Genomic DNA, 25,688 nt, shown 5'->3' with positions numbered 1-25,688 from the left:
TAGGGTGTTTAGTAGGGTAGTCTATTGTAACTTTAATACTCTGGTGGATGGAGTTAGCTATTTGCTGGATGCTCTCCAGCGAAACAAATAACTCTACCTGCTGGAAATAACAGCCAAATATTCCTGAAACCACACCTTATCGTTTAATGAAATAACATAATGGACAGTGTTGTCCGGAGTAGACTATTTCAGAAGAAAGGACGGTAGGGTCATAGAGGGATAGGTCTTTTAACAGACCTAATTGCTCTATTGAAACAATTCCGTGCACATTCCCATGACAAAGAGATAATGTACTTCACTCAGAAACAAATATTTGGTGTTTGTTTGGAAATATTTTATCTAATAATCCTACACAGACTGTCTCGACCTAGTTACGTGAACTTAGATACGTTGTAAATTTAACGAAGTTATTTATTCATGCGCAATAGTTTTATATTACTTTCCTTTTAGATAATTACCACAGACCTCCTTATCTAAAGAATATTATAGTATTAATCGTTGCTCCACTTTGGTGTCTATATTGTATTATCTTTTTTTGTCTCTCATCGTATTTCAAGAGCTTATTTGTAGTATTGTCTGTTTTAAAATAATTTAATCTGTTGGGGGGGGGGGACATTTGATAGGAAATATGATAAAGAAGACATTATTTTTATAAAAAAAACATCTTTCTTAATTAAATACTTGTCCTTGGATAAATGGCTTTGTTGAACATGTTTATATAATTCAACATCTATCTATACATGCATTATGTATGGATATGCTTTTGTACATACATATAAATATATTATATATATATATATATAACAAAGTAAAGTTGTAAGGTACCGCACGAGTGGAATATGTATATATATATATATATATATATATATATATATATATATATATATATAATATATATATATATGTGTGTGTGTGTGTGTGTGTGTGTGTGTGTGTGTATGTATATATCGTCTGTAAAAAAAAACATAAATCCGAAAGAAGCACACTCTTAGATATAGAACAGTGTACATTAAAAATGGGGAAGGCCGGTTTATGGGATTACCTTAGGTTTCCCGGCCATAAAGATCCTTTATGGACGGGAAACCTAAGGTAATCCCATAAACTGGTCTTCCCCATTTTTAATATATATATATATACAATGTGAGCGTGTGTAATCAATTTACAATAACGATAGAAAATGACAAAGAAATAAAGTACAAGAGAGAAAAAGAAACTGGATGACAGTAATTTCAGAAGCTTGTTTCATTTTGCTGTGTGGTCCTTAATCTGCCCTCATCGAGCTACAAGTTGCATAGAAGTAATCAGTTCAACATCTTAGGCGTGAATCACTGATCCTTTTATACAGGGTACACTTAGTTGAAGATCATACTGCGTTCTCTAACTGTAGCTTACTCTATAGCTGTTGCTGTCAACCAAGGTCCTATTCGAATCGTGGAAGTTCAAAACTTACAACTATTAGATTTTGTTAACTTTTATTCATTTAATTTTGCCAATTGGAGTATTCCAATTGTTTAACTTCCATTCGATTTATTAATTTCATTTATTTCGTTTACATAATATTAACATGTTTCTTTCTTTTTGTTGTTGTTGTTGATTTGCTTGAGGAAGTGCAGTTAGTACCCTGACAACTGAGATCGATGTTGGTGTTTCAGCATCATTAGCTGGAGGTCTGCAGAAAGAGAGTTCGATGGGACTGCAGTTCCTAAGGAAATACTAGAGAGCAAAAGTGTTCAGCGTAAAGTGTAGAGGGATGTGGCTTTTATACAGTATTATATATAGTATGGCTTATTAAGGGAAGCGAACAAACTAATTATGACGAATTGCTTTCAGGACCACTATATTGTTCATGAATGTGTCCCTAACTACATTATTTAGTGTGTCATTTCTTTGAAAGGTAATAGGGTGTAGTCTGAAGATGATACGGCTGTTTTCGGCAGTTTGACTGACGAAATACAAGAAGCAAATTGCCTGATGTTAAGCAGAGGAGGATTAGAAAAAGAATTAACGGAGCGTAGGATTTCTTTAATAGAGCAGTATATATAGAGGTGGACAATAGTAATTTAGTCAAAAAGACATACACATTCTCTCCCTTATTAACAGCAGGGACGACTTTTAATAAACTGTAAGGTAACCCAAAACATTCATACCATTTCCGCGGGTGAGAGTAAGGCTGAGGCACTGAAATAGCTAAAGTACCCATTTACCAGCATCATCTAATAGACATGTCATCAGCTGAACCCGTAAAACAAAACGAAATTAGCTGTGAGGGTCAATTTAATATTGTTTATGAGATATTAACAAAGATGTGAAAAAGAAGAAAAAAAAAGATAAGAAGCATATATGTAACATGAAAGCGGAAAGAGGGGAGGAGGTATTGACGTAGTTGTCCGAAGTGTTACGAAGTTTCACGGAAATGTTCCGATGACGTCGTGACTCTATTGTGTGTGTGTATGTTGTGTGAGACTACAGCAGCGGTGTCTAATCATTAGCTCTGTCCTTTCTTCTCTTCCAAAAAAAGAAAAACAACAAAAAAGACAGAACTTCTCCGACAAATATGACTATCTATAAATTCCAGCCGATAGGCAAAAAGCCCAAAGCAGACGAAGAACAGCCTGATATTCTGAATGAGTCGTTGGTAAGTCAGATTTAATTTTGGTAGATTTAAAATAAGCAATGTACATAGGAGACAACATGGAGATGGTTGTTGATGTTTATAGAAGCTTTCTGTTTTGGTTTAATTCACCAATGGCGTTTATTTGACCTCATTTAACAGCACGTATATAAACCATTTAGTTTTCTTTAAAAATATATATAAATATATATATATATATATAACGTAAACCTCAACGAGTGTGAGATTATATATATTCACACACACGTGTGTGTGTGTTTATTATGTTCAATAAAACGAGACAACAAAGCCAAGGCAGTGTTGAATATCTGAGACATTTATAAATGTGTGTGTATCTTGCATATATATAACTATATGATATGACAGAGAGAGAGAGAGGATGTACATTTAGTAGTCTTTTTCTACTCAGCATCCATGTTATTTGCTCTATCAATATTATTTGTTTTCATATATTATGTAAACAGCTCCACACTAAACGAGCAGCACGCCTCCCTCTACGTTGCTCTCTTGTCTGTATACACACATATACGGGTGTGTATATACTCATTCATGTTCTTCCTATGCATGCAATCAGGGAAAACAAATGGCAGTAACAAAAACAGTAGACATCAATAATCTACATCTAAAATTGTTGCCGCATTAATTCTTTAAAAGTATTTTACATATAATTTTCTTATATTCTCAAATCCTTCCTCCTTCAGTTTTTCCTTCGAATTCCAAATGTAGGTTTTTTTTTTTCTTTTTCTTTTTTTTTTTTTTTTGCTTCCGTCAGATCTGTGTTAGCTGTTCAAAATGACATTTTAATAATTACCTTGCCTGCTGCGTATATATATATATATATATATATATATATATATAATGTATGTGTATATTGCGTTGTTTTTAAATGTCTGGAACTAACAAGCCTGCATTTTTGTATTTCGTTTGCATTTTGTTGCTGTTTGTACTGTCTGTCTGGTAAATAATATCTCGATCTCTTTAATTTCTTTTCTTTTTTTTTTTTTTTCAATGGCATTCTATAGATTTTGTGTTAAAACACTAATGTACCTAATTATTTAAGTAAGAATTGGCTCTCAACTGTTGCTATATTATAATGTTTCCATGAAGTGACCAGCCATTTTCCTGAAATCAATTCAATAATAATAATCCTTTACTATAGGCACAAGGACTGAATTTTTTCAAGGGAGGGGACTAGTCGATTACATTGACCCCAATGTTAAACTGGTACTTATTTTGATCGACCCCGAAAGAATAAAAGGCAAAATGGACCTCAGCGGGAATTGAACCCGGAACGTAAAGAGTCAGAAATACCGCAAAGCTTTTGGTCAGACACTAGTGATTCAGCCAATTCATTATCCTAATAACGATAATCCTTCCTACTATAGGCACAAGGCCTGAAATTTGGGGAGCGGGGTTCAGTGCTTAACTGGTACTTATTTCATCGACCCTGAAAAGATGAAAGGCAATAATAATGATAATTGCTTCAAATTTTGGCACAAGGCCAGCAATTTTGCTTTATTGATCTCGAAAGAATGAAAGGCAAAGTCGACCTCGGTGGAATTTGAACTCCGAATGCAAAGCCCGAAGAAATGCCGCTAAGCGTTTTGCCCAACGCGCTAATGATTCTGGGACAACGCCTTCAATTTATGGAGACGGGTTGTCGATTAGATCGACCATATATATATATATATATATATATATATATATATATGGTGTTATGAATTATTGCAATCCTTCCGTCTGTCTCTTTTTATAGAACAGTGCTGGTTGTGATTTTCGTTGAAAAGTCGATCGTGACGGTTTTTGTAAAGAATCTATATTTAACTTATAATATAGCTCGTGTGTATGTATATATATCCTGTTTTATTCTGCCTTCGTGCTTGTGTGACTGGGGTATATGTATATATATAGTGAGCTGTGCGTTATATAAATGAGCTTCGTGTTTTGACAGTCGAAGGAGAAGGCTGATATCTTTGATAGTAATGTTTTGCTAATTGAAAGATGTCAAATTTTCTGTTTAGTTTATTTCAATAAACAGTATTTGGTTTTTCAGCAAGTCTCAATTAGATACTGCAGTGTACATTAAACAGCCAAAACAAACACGCATTGCTCTCCTAATGTATTGCTAATTATATAATAACATTATTATTAATGTAAAAAGGATTGTTTCATAAAAATATTTTGTAACTAAGAAAATAATATCTTCTTTGTGCTCTCTCTCAATATTATTTCATATTTGCATACATAGGCATACATGCATATAATGTATGTATTTGTGCGTGCCTCAGAGAGGTTATTATTTTACTTTATTGCTGTTATTGCGTGGATGAGTTATATTTTATTTTGTTGAGATTGGTGAAATCAATACTAGCAGCCATCAAAACATCCTCTCCATTATATATTCTCTACTTTTAAATAGTTCCATCATTCTGTATTCTACCACTGGACACTATTTTATCAGTCTGTATATATATCATAATATCCTCTCTCTCTCACACTCTACATTTTATCAGTTCCGTCATTCTGTTTTACTATTGGACATTATTTTATCAGTATGTTTATTATAACTGGCCAGTCGTTGTTTATAATATAGAAATCTACTCCAATATTTTAGAAATGATCATTTAGCTTTAGATCTATTTTTCGTAATTCATTATTTCTATACAATGTTTCCTTGTAGCCAATTTTACATTTATTATTTTACTACGTAACATCATACAGAATATCAAAGCTTATCTTAAAGGTCTGCCAGATAAATTATCAAAATATTGTAAGGTTCACTTTTCTTTCTATTTCTTTCCTTTATATATATATATATATATATATATATATATATATATATGTATATATATGTGTGTGTGTGTGTGTATCTGTAGTAGTAGTAGTAGTAGTATAATTTATGCAAAGTTATCAAAATAAATTTCTATATGATGAATAATAAAAAAAAAAAAGCTACGGAAAAATTCCATCTTTTCTCACCATTAACTTGCAGTATATTTTTGAATGTTTCACTGCTTATTTTTCTTTGTACATTAAAATATTATGTTATATCTTGTCACCCCGTTGATTCAACCAGTGAACATTAAATGCACGTACGACTATCAAATTTGTCACAACCTTACAACTGTTCATGGAACATAGCTCTCTCTTTAACCAACATGTTAAGCTCTAAACAAGATTCACCATTATAGTATATTATTGTGCTACAAAGTGCTACTGTTCAGAAATATTGTCTTAGTGAAAGAAATGACAAGGCATTGTGTAAAGTCAGTGATTGTACATGATGACTGTTTGAGATGTACCAAACAGGCTGGCACTGATTTAGTAAACTTTGGAATCTATTACGTGTACTTTTATTCTCCGTCAGGTTCTGAAGATCTTAGAGGGATTTTGAACTTCTTTTTTTTTTTTTTTTTGTACCTCTGTCTCTATTTCTTCCTTGAAGCAAGGAAAATGTGCCAATTCTCTCTATTGATGTGGAGAATTTAATCTTAAAGCTTGAATGAATGACTGATATTTGTGTAATTCTAAATTGCAAGCCACTAATTTTGAGATTGTACACTTATTGTCTTCTTAAAATGATAGTGCTTTGTAGTACCTAGTTTTATCCTTCTTTCTTCTGACTTCAAATCCTGTAAAGATTGACTTTGTATTTAATCCTTCTGGGATTGTTTTTCATGTAATCTTAAACTAGTCCTGATACAGCCATCTTATAATCAGAGATGCTCCAGCCATGACCACCTCGTCTTTTATTCAGTTATAGTGTATCTAGGACCTCATAATTCAATATAACCTAGACTGTTACAGTTTGAGAGAGATTTGGCTGCTATTTTCACAAGTTGATTAAATATTTACTAATTATATATTAAGTTCAAATCATCCAAATGTATTGCTAAAATATACCATCTTGCATAAGAAACATTTGATTTAAATCAATAATTTTAATCTTTTAATATATTTCTCAGTATCGGTTTAGTCACTTCCAAACAATTTTTCCTCTATATTCATCATACATTGTCCAATTTATGATGCTTTTCCACGTTTGCCTGTTGACATGAATCTATTTAAGGTTTGATGTAATAATTTGAGCCATCATTTGAATAAACATTCTAGATGTAAAAGGATACCTTGGAAACAGGGGTGTATTTGGATAAACACTGTAGACACCAACCTAAACAATAATAACAAACTTGTATTTGATGAACTGGATACAGCAGATTTTGTTTACTTCTGCAATGTTCTACAGCAAGAATGAAACATCTGGACACTAATGATTTAATAAAATGTTTGTTTTTATCTATTAAAGGTATGAAAGCCATATTGTTTTGGTAACAACAAAACCTCTGAAACTTGAAAGTTTTATCAATTTAAAATCTGCTTGTATCCCAAAGAAATTAATAAATGCTGAAAGAGTCTGATTCCTATCATAGAGCACCAAAATCTGACTGAATCTAAGATTGTTCTCAATGATTACACGGATCAACCTGATTTTGATGAATTTGATAAAATTGAAACTAAAGGACTAAATAGTGCAGAAGACATGATTTAAATGAGTCTTATAGACTCCATACAACTATGTGAGCCTCATGTGAAGAAAGCCTCAGAATATCTCCATACATGCATTGAATTCATTCAACAGCTGCTTTAAATGTTTTCTAAATTTTATTTGAATGAAACAAGCAAGACAGCGACAAAGATCTTGATCATACTATCACATATTGGTAGTAATAAGTAGAAGTTTGATCCTAAATGGTGCTTTTGTGAATATAAACATGCACCATTTAAATATCCTACATTGGGAAAAGTTGAAATCTGGAGAAATAATCACTGAGAAAGTATGTAAATCTATTACTACAGGTTGAAGAAATTAAAAGAATTATTCTGCAAGTATTTATGGAATTGGCCTCAAAAAACACTGCAGTAATCAGTGTGAAATATCATTTTAAGTTCACATTTCCCTGTTTACAAAGGTCAGATGAAATTTGTTGTGGAAATTTTTCTACAACTCAATATTTTTTGTTAGCAGCTCTCATCTGCTTCCCCTTGTCTTTTGAGCATGAACCACTCAATAGCCGGGTATATTTTCATGGAAAATAGCAAACAAATGACACCACTTGTTGGATAGTGGACGTGAACATATAGTACACACACACACACGTCATACCACAAGTTAGAGAAAGCCAGAAATAGCAACCTTTTCTGGACTTGTGAGAAGTTCACATCTCACCTAGATGATTATGCCTATGGTATACAAGAACAAGAGAGGTTTACTAAATACCTGATTGACAAAATGGTAAGAATGCCTCTAAACTTCCATGTTGTGATAGAAAGTGTTATATCATATCAGTAGTTGTCCAAAAATATCTGTAAGATACTACATTCCCATGAGACATGACATTGTTGCACAGGTGGTCTACCTAATTTGGTACCGCTGCAAAAGGAATTGCGAGCTGCAATAAACTAGATTTCGAATATAACCATCATCATCATTTAACGTCCACTTTTCATGCTGGCATGGGTTGGACAGCTTAATAGGAACTGGCAAGGGCGAGGTGTGCACCAGGTTCCATCATCTATTTTGATTTGGTTTCTCTGGCTGGATGCTCTTCCTAAAGGCAACCACTTCACAGAGTGTACTGGGTGCTTTTTATGAGACACCAGTGTCAGTTGTTTTTATGTGTTAGCTTAGTTTTTAGGTTCTCAATTCCGTTGTGGTGGGCAGGGTCTTCTCGAGCAGCAGAATATGGTACAGCTGTAATACTAAAGGGTGGACAAAATAGATTTAGCTCATGCAGATCAAATAAACACTGACATAGATAGTGATAGTGAACAAAATACAAACTTTACAACTGAAGTTTATAATGACATTCTAGACTATTAATAAAGATTGAGACTTGACAACTGATACAGGGATACACATAACAAATGGTGACAGATCCAGTTCTCAGATAACAAAAGGACTGAAACCCAATTTGTTTCCAGGTGATATGAGATTCTTGTATGTGATTGGGTTTATTTAAAGTGGCTTTTACTAAAATGTAGTGGCCATTCAATTGACTGTAACTTGAACTTAAAGGATCTGCATACTTTTTTGCTTTGTTTTGTCTGTCTTTTTTTTTTTTTTAACAAACTGTTATTATAGATGGTAATGGCCTGACTTTTTATCAAGTCAGGTGCTATATCTAGTTATCATATAATAAACAATTTTCTACTAAAAGAACCTTGTACCTATTTAAAAACAACATATTATCTTGAATGACAAGTGAATTTACAAAACCCTGACATTTGAAACATTAATGTGTTGTGCTGCTCTTAAATATTATAAGAAATACTTTTTTTCTTTACAATAGAGTTAATTTTATAAACCAGCTGAAACATGATTTAATTATTGTTAATGACTCCACTGACATTTCTGTAATGATATATATGATAAGACACAGAAATTCCATACATAGCAATTATATACATTCCAGGATTTAGGTCTTTGTACATTAGATTTATATTTAAAAGAAAAACTACAAAATTTAATTAATTTACTTTCAAAAAATAACATAATAAATATTAAGAAATATATGAATAAGATTATTAAAATTTATGAAAATATGTGGCTGAAATTTATATACTAAATATCATGCTAATAGTCTCTTGAGAATGAAAAATGTTCCCTGTGAAAAGCAATTTCTTCTATTAAGTTTAAATTTAGATTTTCAAGGACAATCATCATTATTGGCAGTATTTAGAGCAGACGTACAGCAATTAAGACGAAAATGGTCTGCTAGTTAAGAGAGTGGTTTCTTGTGGTCTGAGAAATTTAAAAATAGTGATCAACAAATTTGATCACTTAAAATGTTATTCTGGAAGTTATAAAGGATGTGATTTTACTTTTATTAGTTTCATAATTAAAAAGAAAAGAAAGAAAGGGATAATGTAGAAGGAAAAGACACTTGTAAAGTGACCAATATTACATTCTGCTCTAACCCCTGACTGCCACCCCCCATGCCAGTGGCACGTAAAAAGCACTATCCGAACGTGATCAATGCCAGGCCCACCTGACTGGCTCTTGTGCCGGTGGCATATAAAAAGCACCCACTGCACGTTCGGAGTGGTTGGCGTTAGGAAGGGCATCAAGCTGTAGAACCATTGCCAGATCAGATTGGAGCCTTGTGCAGCCGTTGGCTCTCCAGACCTCAGTCAAACTGTCCAACCCATGCCAGCATGGAAAACGGACATTAAACAATGATGATGAAGAATTTAATAAAATAACACCATTATTAAGCTGGAGTTTGAAACATAAATTAATGTGAAATATTGATGGAAAGTTTAAATTTAGATCACATTAATACAGGGGGTCCAGGGCAAGTTGGTATCAAAAGGGTTAAGCAACATCCAAACTAAAGTTATGAATACTGTTCACATAATCCATAGTCCTAGACATTTATTTATATAGTGTTACCACAAGGTATTTTGTTGGAAAATATACACAAGTAGACAGAGCAATAAAGCAACAACTAAAACAAGTTACTTTTGGGTATTTGTATACATGTGTGTGTGTGCAATCTTTCCTTCTGCTAACTTCACTAAGCATTGATCAGCCTAAGATTCTATGCAGTGGGATTGAATCTGGATTCATGTGGTTACAAAGCAGGCACAACCACACAGCCATATGTGTGCCCACTTAATTGGTTTACTTTCAAGCCTCAGTTCAATATTAGCACATCCTATGGCTTTTTGGATCTTGGCAATATTTCTCCTCTCTATTCTAATTATTAATTTTCCCACAGTAACCAACATCTGAGCCCTTACTATATGATTTAATTAATTTTATTATTTATCTGTTGAATATATGTATGTATCCTGATTGCACTGACTTTGTAAGCCAGCTATGTGATGAAGTTAAGAAAATTTGAACTTTCAACTCTGAAGAATATATAAACATCTGAATATCAAAAAGTACATGTACAGTTCTATATTTTGGTGAACTACACAAATCTTGCAATGCTTTCTTACTTTCCCAAGTTAATGCTAAAACCTAAGGAACAAGAGATAAAATTTACATGGAAAGAAAATGTGTGGGAATTTAATTTGTATATAAATATTTGTAGCCTTCATAAAAGGAAAAGAAAACGCTATCTCCCATCTAAAAATAAAAGTATTTTTTAAAAATCAAACAATTCCAAGTAGGTTGTGGCTGGGAGATTACAATTTACTTAAAGTAGACACCCTCAGCTTCCACCACAGCCTTAAAATGGCTATGGAACCTGGCATATCTGTTCCTCACTGTCCTTGGAAAGATCTTTCAGCACCACCTTGATCTTGGCCACCAGCTTGGCCTTGGTGTTGCAGGCTGTATGGTTGGTGTCAGTCTCAATTGTACCCCATATGTAATAACCCATTGGATTACATTTGGAAGAATTAGGAGGCCAGAAATTGGGGTTGATGAAGTCATAGAAATTCTCTGACAACCACTTATAACTCTTTCCAGAGATATGACAAGGTGCCAAATCCTGTTGCCAAACATATGCCCTTCCAGCAGCTTCACATAGCTGTTTGAATTGAGCTTAAGGCCCTGTTCTAAGATGGGGAATGACATTATGTCACTGTCACTGGAGACACGCCCATAGGTCGTCACAATTTGGGAGAACTTGGTTTTCATAATACATGAGACATCACATGGAATGTAGGCAAGCTACCTGTTGTTCTGGTTGTGCAACTGGTCCTGGCAGAAGTTCTTTTCATCTGAGAAGAATCAGATCATCCTCAGCTCAACAACATACTTCAGTTCAGGAGCTTCTTTACCTTCATCAAGCAGTTCTCATTGGCTTTCAGAGTTGATTCCTTGCACCTTTTGTACAAGTGATAGTGAAAGTTCTCACTTAGGGTCAGCTGCAACTGCAGCACCCATCTCTCTTACCAAAGCATGAATTCCCTTGCCCCGATCTCCCATCACCTTGTTCATGTGGGCACAGAAGGCCCACTGTCTCCCCTCCTGCTGGCCATGGCTTCATAGTCTCCATTGCAGCTACCCATGTCACATCTTGCAGCCTTTACAGTGTTCACAGAGCATTGAGCAACAGTCATGATGTCAGCATTTTGATGCCTAGTGTGAATCATCATGATACAGGTAACTCTTTTCCAATATTGAGATGGCTTCCATTCCTCCGTATCTGCTAACCTCTCAACTCCAACTTTAATCTTCTGCTCTCCAATGCCATTGAATGTTCACCAATAGATGTAACTATTCCTGAAAAAAAGAAACAAAATATTGTCAACTTTAGACCACTCTCTCTCTCTCTCTCTCTCTCTCTCTCTCTCTCTCTCTCTCTCTCTCTCTCTCTCTCTCTCTCTCTCTCTCTCTCTCTCTCTCTGTATACATATATATATATATATATATATTAAGAAATGGAGTTAAATGCAGGTATTATTCAGACCTCTATACTTCCGACATGTTTCGAAGAAAACATTGATATTATTCTGGAGAGAACAGAACGATGTAAAACAATGCAATCATCTAAACACATCACTAAGCCATTTTAACCGAATGTGATTACTGCATATATAATGAAGGGGAACGCTGGCAAGTTATTTTTTAAAAAACTGTTAATAGATCTATTAATGGTTTTTTAAAAAATAACTTGCCAGCATTCCCCTTCATCATATACACAGTAATCACATTCAGTTAAAATGGCTTATTGATGTGTGTGTGTTGTTTCCCCCACTATCCTGACGAGATGATTGCATCGTTTTACATCATTTTATTCCCTCCGGAATAATATCAATGTTTTCTTCGAAACATATGTCGGAAGTATAAAGATTTGAATAACATCTGTGTTTAACTCCATTTCTTAATTTATCTGTGTTATACAAAAACATTTCACTTAACCCTGGAATTTCTACCTTTATAAGTAGGCAGTAACATTCCTTGGCACTTGTGTGAATTTTTGCTACCCTGGTAACTATTATCCCTGCTCAAAGAATTTCCTGTCTTTACTGGTGAAAAGCTTCACCAGGTGAATTTTACATCCTCTTCAGAATTGAAGGTCTGTCCATTCAATGAGTTTTCAATTGCACAAGGTTGGGCAGTTATAGAGGGTGCAGCAAAACTTCTCATCTAAGCCCAGTAACTTCTGCTGTCTGCAAAAAAGTGTGCAGTCTGGCACTGTCATGATGAAAGATAATGCTATTAATTACCAAGTGCTGGATGCTTCTGGTGGATCACTCTGACCAGTTTGTCCAGTCCACAGAAAGAAGATGAGTCCTATCAAATTGAAAGCACAACCTTCTTTGGGTGAAGTCCTGCATTGGTGGGTGTGTGCGGTGGTTCACCACACTTCTCCCATGATTGTTTATGTTTCACATTGTTAAAGACAGTCTTCTTGTTTTGTTTGTTTGTTTGTCCTGTGTTACCATTCTCTTCAAATAAAAGGATTGTTTTCTCCATGTTTCTGCCACAACTCACAGATGGAAATCTATTGGGTAGAGCTAGCCACATTCAACAGATGTGGGACCCAAACATCAACCTTGCTGGTGTAGATGGTTTTCTTCATTCAATTTTGATGTTTGCAGAATATCTGCATTCATTCTGGTCATAAAATAGGCTCATATTGACTAACTCCTTCATCAAAATTTTGAAGACCACTTCTGGCACACATGTTTACTGTACACAGTGCTTATCTTCCTGTAGGTTTCCACTGCTTTCCTGCCTTCTTTAAATTAAAAAAAAGCATGAGGTGTCGATAATATTCATGTTGGTCCTCCATTTCCAGTTTGATCTCAAACATAAAATACTGCTTTGAAGTGTCAAGTGTCTAACTAATGCATATACACAAGGGACAGACTGATTTGAGTGCTTGAAGATTAGTGTTGACAAATACTAAATGGACTTTTTGGCCAACCCAATGCATAAATTCTGTAAACTGAACAAAGTATTTAGTAGTATTTTGTGTACAATTAACATTTAAATTTCCTGGCTGAAAACTCAAACCTGATTGTAAACTGAATTATATTAATCTGATATCTGGTGAGTAAATAAAAGTATATTTAATGCTTAGAATATCAGAAAGCCACACTATTCAAATAATTAGTAAACCAATAATACAGAAGATAACTTTGAGAATGTTTTACTTCTATTGAAGCTTTTTAGCAAAACTACAGCCTCCCAGTAATGTAAAGTATTAGCAGGTGAATTGCTAAGTGAACATATATACATATTTGTTACAGTAGAGTAAGAGTGTGCTATAAAATGAAATTAATCTGAGTGCCAGCTGCATGATATTTAACAGTTAAATAGGTAGATGGATATTTAGTTAATTGAGTTAAGAATTCAGCTAATTGAGACACCTAGTGTTCATGGAAACCAATAACAATTTGCGTCTGATGTTGTTGAGAACTTATCATTGGAGAAATGTAGATAGGTGGCTGTATATAGGTATAAACGTGGAGGCGCAACAGCCCAGTAGTTAGGGCAGCGGACTCGTGGTTTCAATTCCCAGACTGGGCGTTGTGAGTGTTTATTGAGTGAAAACACCTAAAGCTCCACGAGGCTCCAGCAGGGGATGGTGGCGAACCCTGCTGTACTCTTTCACCAGTTTTTCCCCTCACTCTTTCTTCCTGTTTCTGTTGTGCCTGTAATTCAAAGGGTCAGCCTTGTCACACTGTCACGCTGAATCTCCCTGAGAACTATGTTAAGGGTACACGTGTCTGTGGAGTGCTCAGCCACTTGCACGTTAATTTCACGAGCAGTCTGTTCCGTTGATCGGATCAACTGGAATCCTCGACGTTGTAAGCGACGGAGTGCCAACAACAACAACATAGGTATATAAAGTGTGAATTAATCAGGCAATAATGATGATGGTAGGTCACAAGACTATTGACAAGAGATTTGAAATTTAGCACACAGAATCATTTGTATGTATGTTATTTTCCATCTGCTTTTCATGCTGGAATGGATAGGATGGTTCAATAAGATTTGCTCCAATGTCTCATTTGTGGCATGTTTTTATGGCTGGATACCCTTCCTAACACCAACTACTTTACAGAATGTACTGGGTGCTTTGTGTTTGTGTGTGGACAGACACAAAAGATGTTGTCTTGCTGTCTGAGATTAAAGAGCCTTCTCAAGCACTGTATTGTCACTGCTTGAAGCAATTACGGAGAAGGATAAAGTGGTATTGGTATTGATAATGGGGTGGGTTGAATACTGGGATTGGTCAGTTTTCTTGTGGTCTTACTAAAGTTACACAGATTTATTGTTGAGAGAGAGTAGAGATAGTATAAGGGGGTAATGGGAGGGAAAGTGAAAACATGCATTTGGAGGTTAGAGAGTGAGTGGACAGTGGGAGATGTGCTAGCCCACGTTATACATAGGTGGATAAAATAGTATTTGAAGTAAAAATAAGATGGAAGTAGGTAATGGAAAGGAAAGGTAGTCTCAGGAGATTAGTCAGAGCAGAATTGAGATTTCATAATTCTAGGTTTTGATTCCACTTCAGGATTTTTTTTTTTTTTTTTTTTTTGTGCTTTAAATTTTCAATAATCTTTGCTCTCAAAACTAAGTCATCAGCATATACAGTGACTCCCATGAGCAGCTGGTCTTGAAGTTCACTGTTATGGCCCTAAAAGGATGATGAGAGGGTTTGATAACTGAGCTTGGTAGACACCTACCTGCACTCCAAATTTCTTGTTGAACTCGTTTCCAACACTCACTTTACTGAATATATCATTATACATAACTTGCACTGCTCTCACCAACCATTGTTCAACTTTTAGTCTTCCAAGTAACCACTTGACTAGAGATTGTCTAGGTCTTCTGTAGATCAATGTATGCTTGGGAAAGAGGCTACACGCATATGCTTACACATACAGACAGACAACAGGCTTCCTACACTTACCACCTACCATATTCACTATCGAGGCTTTAGTCAGCCAAGGCTGTAGTAGAAGACTCCCAAGGTGCCATACAGTAGGACCAAACCTGGAATTGTGAAATTGTGAAGCAAACTTCTTAACCATGATGTCATCTAATTTAAACCTATTTTAGTTTTTCATGATGGAGTAAGTCACATGGTATATTTTACTGGAGAAGCAACTCTACAGAAACATATTTTTATGGCTCATAAAATTAATCATATACATTAAAAAAACATTAAAAGCTTTCTCTATAATTAATTACATAGAAAAGAATTAACTATTGTTTAGGCAGATTTCATGAGAGAAAGTACATTATCGAAAGTTATATGCTCTTTAACCTACATTTCACTATCATCATCATTACGTTCACTTTTATGTGCTTGCATGAGTTATATGGGAGTTTGTTGAGGCAGATTTTCTACATCTAGATTGCCCTTTCTGTCACCAGCCCTAAACTGTTACTAAGTTATTTCTCAGTCTCTGTGGCCAGATGCATTTTCATGAAGTGTTGGATATAAGTGACAATGGCATTAATTTATTGCTGCCATGCAGTGTCAGGATGGAGAGGCACTTGCATGCACACACTCCTATACATGTACACATGTGTATACAATAGGTTTCTTTCAGCTTCTATCAGACCACTCAGGACTGAACCTGAAGCCATGCAGTTGGCAAGTGAACTTCTTGACCACACAGTCACACTTGCACCTATATATATATATATATATACATTTGTATATATATATGTACACTCTGTCACACACACACACACATATATATACATATATATATATAAAGTTTCAGGTGTGGAAGCAAGGATTAGAATCGAAGGGCCTTAGAGTCAAGGAAGGCAGACAAACCACAAATCCCTTCAGGTAGATGGCCCTGCTTGATCTGTAGAAAAGGTGTAGGTAGAAACTCCATAAGATGTACCCAGTGTAAGCTATGGACATGTAAGAGGTGCAGCAATGTCAGAGGAAGGTTAACTGGGAAGATAGTTTTTGTATGTGGCAGATGCTCAGGAGCAATAAACACTGAAAATGTGCAGAGAAAAACTAGAAGTAGTTGATAGCTTCCATTACCTAGGTGACCAAGTCCAGACATTTAGCTGTTATTTTTAGCATATCGAGTTTCATGGTGAGGGCTTCACATGCCGTGGTCCTTTTGCTCTTTCACTATAAATCTATGCATGCAGAAACGGATCAAACAGCCATTCATTTTCACTTTTAGACAGCGGGATGGGGTGTGGATCAACTTTGGAGTTTTTCATAAAAAATTTGAAATTAGAATTTGTATTTTTCCCCCCATATTCTTAATCTCCATACTTTTCCACATAGATTAAAAAAATATTTCGAAAAAAATGTTAAAAATTTAAAACTTGGGTGTGGAGAGGAATTAAAAAGTTTGAAAATGTGTTTTTTTGCATATTCGAAATATCTGTCATCGAAAACAAAGGAATCAAAGAATCGGAAGGATCAGTTGTGGGGGTAGTAACTCATCCACCAAATGGCTTAATATGATTTTGTGCAGAAATCACGTTTTCAAAATTATAATTTCCCCCTCCCCACCGAAATTTCTTAATTTTTAACTGTTTTTTGGATTTTGTTATCCACGTGGAAAAAGAGAGATTATGAATATAAGAAATATAATTTGTTTTTGAAAGTTTAATTTTTCTGAAAGAAATGCTGGATGCCCCTTCCCCCACCTCAGCCACCTATCAGTTACCCACTTTGGGGCGAAATGCAAATGTCCTGTTCGGAAAACAGGAATGTGAGTAAATTGAGGAAAGAGATAAGAGAGTGGGGACTAACTGTGTGTGTGTGCGCCAAAGGAAGTTATTTTTGCGTACCTTAATTCCAATTAATTAGTGGAAGTTGTGACTTGTTGACAGCATGAGTTCTCTGTACATTATAATCAGAAATTGAAAGAGAGAGATGATGCCTAATTCTACGCATACGTGAAACATGGAACGAAAGTGAAAATGGCCTGAAACTTCCAGTTCTGGGGTTATCAGTGTCCCCTTCTCTCCCTCTTTCCCTCGCTCTTTGTGCCGTCTTTTTTCACTTTCAACTATGGAACATCAGTGTCTGTCTCTCATTTGCTCTCCATCTTTCAACTTCTCCTATAGAAACCTGTTTTTTGTCTGTTTCTTTCTCTTGTCTCTGTCTTTTTCTTATTCTGCATTTCTCTTGGTCATTCTGTAACAAATTTATTTCTTTATTCTTTGAAGAGAGCAGAAATTGAAAGAGGAGAGAGAGCAGAAGTGAAGGAGATGAGAAAGTGAAAGACGTGTGTTGTGATGATGGATACCTTTTAAAGTACACGCTCCCATAGAAAATGTGATGTCATCTAAAATGTTTACAATAGATGACTTAAGGAAAAGATTATAATTTAAAATTTTTGTAATGCAAATATGTCAATTAAAATAAAGTTTGATTGGTAGCTGAAATAGTACTGAATCTTTTGATACCCCATACTTCAAAATCGGCACCTTGGTTTTGGAATGAATAAGGAGCATACACACACTCATACATACAAACTCACTTTTATAGTTGTATATATATATATATATACATACACACACACAACTGTTTCAAACAAATGAGGGAGGTGTTGTAGAGTTTATGGTCTATTTAAATTTAGTGGTTATTTTGTGAGTTTAGTCTCATGCTTCTGCAGTCTTCAGATGGGAACTGTTACAGTTCTGTGTAACTATTTATACCTGCTAGGATATTTAAGTAAACATACCTTTTTTTATTATTATTAATAGAACTTCATAATTTTATTCTTCAGCAGAGTAAGTTATAAATAGTTTCACTATGTGTATGTGTGTTTGTATGTATATATATATATATATGCATGTGTATATATGTGTGTGTACACATATATATATATATGTATGTATATTCCATCTTCTGTCTTTCATTTGCCATATGTTTGTGTATGTATATATATATATATATATGTGTATATATGTGAATGTATATATGTTTACAAGGTGCGTAAGTTATTTGAGGACAAACTTATGTTTATAAAAAAACATGTATAATAACAGATAATAAATTTATTTATTAAAAAAAATGTGATGAGAATAAAAATAAACCTTCTTTTCTATAATGTTATTCAATAAAGCCACCTTCAGCTTCAACAACTGCTTCTATATGAGATCTAAATCATCTACAAGCTCAAATCAAGTGGTCCTGGTTCATTTTGGACATTACTCCGACTATAGCAGCTTCCAAAGAATCTTTGGTGTTTTGGCCATGTTCATTGACCTCTCTCTCAACAATATTCCACATGTAATAGTCCAAAGGATTGAGATCTGGGGAATTAGGAGGCCAAATGTTAGGGTTTATGTGATCATGAAAATTTTCAGCCATCCATTCCTATGTTACTAGAGCCATGTGTGATAGTAAAGAGTCTTACTGAAATATATATGCTCTTGCATATACTGTCTATCCAGGGCTTAACAATTATTTCCAGGACTTCAATGTAGACAGCAGAGTTAACTCTAAAACCTTGTGGAAAGAAGTAAGGAGGCATCACATGTCCTTCATTGCTGACGACCCCTAAAACCATGACAGTTGCAGGAAATTTTGTATGCATAATACTTGGAACTGTGATTTCTTCTGTGAACTTTTTGATCTTGGTCGAAGTTTTTCTCATTTGAGAAAAACGAAATAGAAGCTTCTTCTGCTGGATTTTTCAGTTTGTTTAAGAGCCTTTTAGATCTGATGTAGTGATTTTCTTTTTCTTTTTCTGACAAATTGACCTTTCCTCATCATATAAGACATATCTGATGTCTTTGTGGACATTTCTGACTGTTCCTTCTGGCACATGGAAACCAGCTTGCAATTGACCTCATGGACTTTCTGGGATTGTAATCAATGGTCTGTTGAACTTGTTGGATAAATTCAGGTGTTCTGAAGATTTCAGAGTGTTTAGAATGTTTTTTATGCTTTGATATATTTCCATCTTTGTAGACGAAAGATCTGCCAACTTTTAGAAATGAAGATATTTCTAAATTGTTATTCTCAGCCTTTATAACCACAATAACGGCATGTCTCTTCCTTTCCTGAGTAAGCTGAGGGGCTGCGATTATTATTTTCTGAAACAAAGATTAAACAGAGTTAGCAAAAAATGCAGCAATGACCCATAAAAGGTATGTCCTCAAATACCATATGCACCCTGTGTATATGTATGTGTGTATATATATGTGTGTGTGTATATGTATACATATATATGTATGTGTATAGGTATGTATATTTATATATACACATACATATATTTATATATAATGTATATATATTTATATATATATATATATATATATATATATGTATATATGTATGTATATGTATTTATGTGTGTATATATATGTGTGTATATGTATATATATATGTGTGTGTATATGTATATATATATGTGTGTGTATATATATATATGTATATCTGTGTGTATGTATATATATATATGTGTGTATGTATATGTATTGCTCCTCTACTCATGTGAGACATGAACTCTTTACAAACGTCAGGTAAGAGTCCTTGAACGTTTTCATCAGAGATGTCTCAGACACATTCTCAATGTTGGCTGGACCTCAAAAATTCCAAACACACAGGTCCTGAGGACAGCTGATATCATGAGTATTGAGGCAATGGTGCACAAGCACCATTGCTACGTTGGATTGGACACCTTATTAGAATGAAGGATAGCAGGATCCCTAAGCAGATGCTATATAGAGAACTTGTGAATGGAAGGAGACTCTTGCAGAAACTAAGGCTGCGATTTAAGGACTGTGTCAAGTCCTTATTAAAGGCCTGTGATATGCAGGACACTGACTGGGAGAACAATGCCTGTCATCGCCACAGATGGAGGAAGCAGGTTAAGGAGGGGATCGACACTTTTGAGAGAGCACGTATTCAGCGTGAAGAACTTAAGTGAGTAGCGTGAAAGCGCACAGCTCATGTAGTGAATGGGGGAAGCTGGGTCTGCAATGTTTGCAGTCGTGTATGCTTGTCAAGAGCAGGGCTCATTAGCCACCAACGGAGCCGCAAATGCAAAATATAAGTTAGTCCTAGAGCGCACAATGTTCCTGCAGGTCGGCAATGGTCTTCCTCAGTCACGAGTGGACGGCCATCATCATATATATATATATATGTGTGTGTGTGTATGTGTATATGCATGTATATGTGTGTATATATGTATATATACATATATATATATATATATATATATATATATATATATATATATATATGTGTGTATATATACTTATACATGATGGCCGCTCACTTGTGATCGAGGAAGACCGTTGCTGGCCTTCAGGAACAGTGGTTAACGAGCCCTGCTCTTGACAAGCATACACGTCTGCAAAATCAAATGCAGGAGTTAAAATAGAGTGAAAGACTATTGTCAAAGATGAATTAGGAAGCATCTCATAAAAATGTGATCATTTAAGAAAAGATACAATATCCTGTATCCAGGGATATTGCAGGCATTAAAAACTGTTCTGTAGAAATGTCTCCATATTGTAGATGTATCCTTCCTTGGAAAAGAAATAAGCTGGTAAGTAATAAGTGTACTGAACTAGAGGCTGAAGATTTTCCTGAATTACAAGCATTAAAACTAACTTCATTCTGTATGTTTTTTTTTTTTTTTGTCAAGTTTCTAATTGAACCACTCGATGCATATGTCAATGGGCTCTAAGCCTTTTCTAAGAAAAGGGAAATGCTTGTGTCTAAGCAACACATTTTTGTTACATTATTCTTTTTGTTTTTGTTATTTTAACAAGCAATTCTATTTATTTAATTTTTAATATTGTTATAGCAAGTTGTTGAATGTTTATTGTCTGAAGAAGGGTTATTTATTTTCTAAAAATATTTTTCTTCTCCACTTCTCAGACTGGCGACAAAGATAAAGATGCTGACTCTTCAAAGGCTGCTAAAGCAATCCATGTGACATTCATTCCAAAGAGATCGAAGACATGTGTGAATCTCAGTTTGCTTTTCTTCTCTTTATTGGTTCTTTCTGCTGGTGTTATAGGTGGAATTTACTTGTATACACGCCTGAGACAGAAGGTAAATAAAAATGTTTTACTTATCTTTTGCAATGAAATTTCTAAATGTATAAGTTTGATGAAAACTACTGTTATAGTACAGAAAAAATTTTCTCTAAAACTAAAAAGAAATTGAAAGTATTTCAAAATATAACACTGTGTAACACGATTTTTGCCCTTGGGTAGCAACTGCTATTTGCTTACCCCTAGAAAGTAAGAAAAAGGCCAATATTTCCTTTAAACTTTCTTCTGTTACATTTATTCAAACCTCAAAGGATTCTTCTGAACACATAGCTATGATTCTCCTCCTCTGCTGCTGCTCATGTTCAGTGATGCACATATTATCAGTCACTAAGAGACATGGTCAAGCAATTGACAAGCAAATCTGTGGTATTGAGCAGAATATTTGCTATAACAATATTTTGGTTTTAGCAACTCAATGCTGAATCTTTCTGAAATGTAATGGGAAACAGATCAGTTTCAAAACATTGATGTCCAGGTCACAAAAGCAAAGTTTGAAGAGAATAGTAGTCATTTCCTTTGATTTCTAGATAGAAGTTGATAGGAAATAACAATGACCAAAGACAAAAACAAAAAAATGAAAATTTTGTTGCACAGTGTAATGTGACTGATGAAAACAAAAATGCATTTATAAAGGTGCAATGTTGCTTGCCAGATAATGTTTACAGCATGACTGTCTCCTTAATCTGATGATTTAGGACTCATGAAGCCTGACCGTAACCTGGTTTCCATAGTGTATAAGTAACTGACAATACATGACCCCTTCACCTGAACAAGATGCCAGTCCTTTGCAGGGCTAACTTCCTAGCCATTGCTGGAACTCATAGCTGAGTGGATAGGAGCAACATGAAATGAAGTTTTTGCTCATGAACACATGCACCACCTGGTCTCAGAATTAAAACCACAATTGTAAGATTATGAGTGCAACACTCTAACCATTAGGCCACACTGTTGATGAGATAGGGAAAAACTTGAGTAACATTTTCTGAATAAAACATGAAATACAATATTACAAGCTTGCATAGGAATTAAATTATTTAATGAAAATTACATAAAGATATATTTGTCTGATAGAAAATTACAATCTCTGGTGAAAAACTTGTTTTTACTATTAGCTTCTTTGAGAACATGTTATTTATTTAGAAATGGTTTTCTTTTGTTTCATTTTAAACAGTTACAGCTAAATTTGTCTTTAGTGTAAAGAAAATGGAATGTGTTAATAATTTAAATCTGTATCTTTTACAGGTAACCAGAGGGCGATGTGGAGTAACCTACGTTCAGGATTTTGTAATGAGGAATTACAAGCATTCTTCCCCAGTGTCCAACAAGCTTCGAACTCATGGGCACCCAGACTCAAATCTTCGTGCAATTTCATTTTTTGAAGAAAATGTTGAAGTAATTGACAATTATTTTGAAAGAGTTGAGATACCCAAATTTGATGATTGTAAGGATGCAGTGATTTTTCATGATTTTGAAAGGGTGAGTACTTGTGTTTGTAATTTAGCCATTGTATACTTTGAAGTTGAAATATTAGCAACCTGTCCTTTATTTACTAGGTGATGGAGCAAGTTGTTCAAAATTTGACTGATTGAAGAATTTCTTAATCACTAGTCAAATACACTGTCATCATTAGTTTCTGACTTGGTCGGTTTTTATTTTTTTTTATTTTAGTTTTTAGGACTACAGCATGAAAGAAAAAGTTGTAGGGGAAATAATATATAAATGTAAAATCTGTTGCCAGTTTCTAATACCTATTCTAAATACAATTAAAAAAATATCATTCACTCTTTTGCTTGAATTTTATATCACAATATATCAAGTAAAATTATTGAATTGAAAATGAAATTTAGATATGTTCTGATTTTTCAATTGTAAATTACTTTTTTCTTAATTTCTATTTTCAGAACTTTACTACTATCGTGGACAAAGACATTAAAAAGTGTTTTGTTATGAAATTGAACCAGTCTGTAATTGCTCCTCCCAAGAACCTACTGGACTTGCTTACTAAGTTAAATGTAGGTTTAATTTAATTTACAAGGGTGAAAAACTAGAGGTAGTCGATAGCTTCCGCTATCTGGGCGACCAAGTTAGTAGTGGGGGTGGGTGCGCTGAAAGTGTAGCTGCTAGAATAAGAATAGCCTGGGCAAAGTTTAGAGTGCTCTTACCCCTGCTGGCGACAAAGGGACTCTCACTCAGAGTAAAAGGCAGACTGTATGACGCATGCGTACGAACAACCATGCTACATGGCAGTGAAACATGGGCTGTAACTGCTGAGGACATACGTAAGCTCGCAAGGAATGAAGCCAGTATGCTCCGTTGGATGTGTAATGTCAATGTGAATACCCGTCAGAGTGTAAGTATCTTGAGAGAAAAGCTGAACATTAGAAGCATCAGTTGTGGCGTGCAAGAGAGACGATTGCGCTGGTATGGACATGTGGTGAGAATGGAGGAGGATAGCTGCGTGAAAAAGTGCCACACCCTAACAGTTGAGGGAACCCGTGGAAGAGGTAGGCCCAGGAAGACCTGGGCTGAGGTGGTGAGGCAAGACCTTCGTACATTGGGCCTCACCGAGGCGATGACTACGGACCGAGACCTTTGGAAATGGGCTGTGCGTGAGAAGACCCGGCAAGCCAAGTAAGATCGTTGCCAGTGCCCCTGGACTGGTTCTTGTGCGGGTGGCACATGAGATGCACCATTTTGAGCGTGGCCGTTGCCAGTACCGCCTGACTGGCTCCTGTAGGATTTTCGAGCGAGATCGTTGCCAGTGCCCCTGGACTGGCTTGTGCGGGTGGCACATAAAAGACACCATTTCGAGCGTGGCCGTTTTCGTGCGGGTGACACGTAAAAGCACCCACTACACTCTCTGAGTGGTTGGCGTTAGGAAGGGCATCCAGCTGTAGAAACTCTGCCAAATCAGACTGGAGCCTGGTGTTGCCATCCGGTTTCACCAGTCCTCAGTCAAATCGTCCAACCCATGCTAGCATGGAAAGCGGACGTTAAACGATGATGATGATGATGATGATGAATTTTAAAAATTTCATCTTGATTTTTCTTGATCAATTAAAACTAATGAAAAGGCTTTGAGAAATGGGGCCCACTTGTTCCTCATCTTCCACGAAAACATGTCTGTCCATGGGGAAATATTACTTTGCTTGGAAATGAGTGAGGGTTAGCAGCAAGAAGGGCATGAAGCTGTGGAAAATCTCCTTCAACAAATTCCATGTGACCTACATTGGATTTGTTGAAGGAGATGGAACCCAAAACTCTGTGGTTGAAAAGCAAGCTTCTTAACTTCACAGCCATGGAAATGTTTGATAAAATTTTACATTCTCTGCATTTGAAGATGAAAATATTGATTTTCTAATAGTTTCTTCATTACACCTGAAATGCCATCTTATTCTAAGTTGGGAACCCCTGTTACAGTGGTTAAGGTGATGATTGCGTATGTATGGGGTTAAAGATTACATCTATTTGTTAAGTTTGTTATTTTCTATATAGTCATTAGTGTTTAAAGGATATATATATATATATATATCCTTTAAACACTATATATATATATATAGAGAGAGAGAGATAGATAGATAGATACACACATGTGTGTATGTATATATGGGTAGGTCATCATCATCATCATTTAATGTCGGGTTGGACGGTTCAACTGGGGTCTGGGAAGCCAGGAGGCTGCACCAGGCTCCAGTCTGATCTGGCAGTGTTTCTACAGCTAGATGCCCTTCCTAGCGCCAACCACTCCGAGAGTGTAGTGGGTGCTTTTATGTGCCACTGGCATGGGCCAGAGGGGGCTGGCAACGACCACGATCGGTTGGTGCTATTTATGTGCCACCAGCACAGGGATCACAACCACAATTTCCATTTGATTTTGGTTTTGATATGCAAACATGTTTGTGTGTTATTTAAAATTGACCTATATTTATGGAACAGACACTTTCATAACTGACTGTATTTCTTAATGTTAGTTGTAAAGTATGAGTGTTTCCTGCTGCATCTTTTGCACAAAGGTACACTGCTTACCAGGATTAACCTTATCTCTTTTGTTATTGAATTTCTTACCAA

General features: G+C 35.3%; 1 protein-coding gene across 1 annotated transcript in view; it reads left to right on the top strand.

Moving 5' to 3' along the window:
* The first annotated feature begins 2,442 nt into the window (after positions 1-2,442).
* LOC106872434 (integral membrane protein 2B) overlaps positions 2,443-25,688 on the top strand; it is a 31,030-nt gene continuing 7,784 nt past the window's right edge. The window contains exons 1-4 of the mRNA XM_014919437.3: positions 2,443-2,635; positions 21,442-21,618; positions 22,863-23,096; positions 23,522-23,632. Of these exons, the coding sequence (XP_014774923.1) occupies positions 2,555-2,635; positions 21,442-21,618; positions 22,863-23,096; positions 23,522-23,632 (603 nt within the window). The 5' untranslated portion in view covers positions 2,443-2,554. The remainder of the gene's footprint in view (positions 2,636-21,441; positions 21,619-22,862; positions 23,097-23,521; positions 23,633-25,688) is intronic.

Source organism: Octopus bimaculoides, chromosome 8 (assembly GCF_046866305.1).
Source record: "Octopus bimaculoides isolate indiv1 chromosome 8, ASM4686630v1, whole genome shotgun sequence".
In the NCBI taxonomy this organism is placed as follows: Eukaryota; Metazoa; Mollusca; class Cephalopoda; order Octopoda; family Octopodidae; genus Octopus; species Octopus bimaculoides.
The sequence above is the reverse complement of the archived record's forward strand: the minus strand, read 5'-3'. Positions and strand labels throughout refer to the sequence as shown.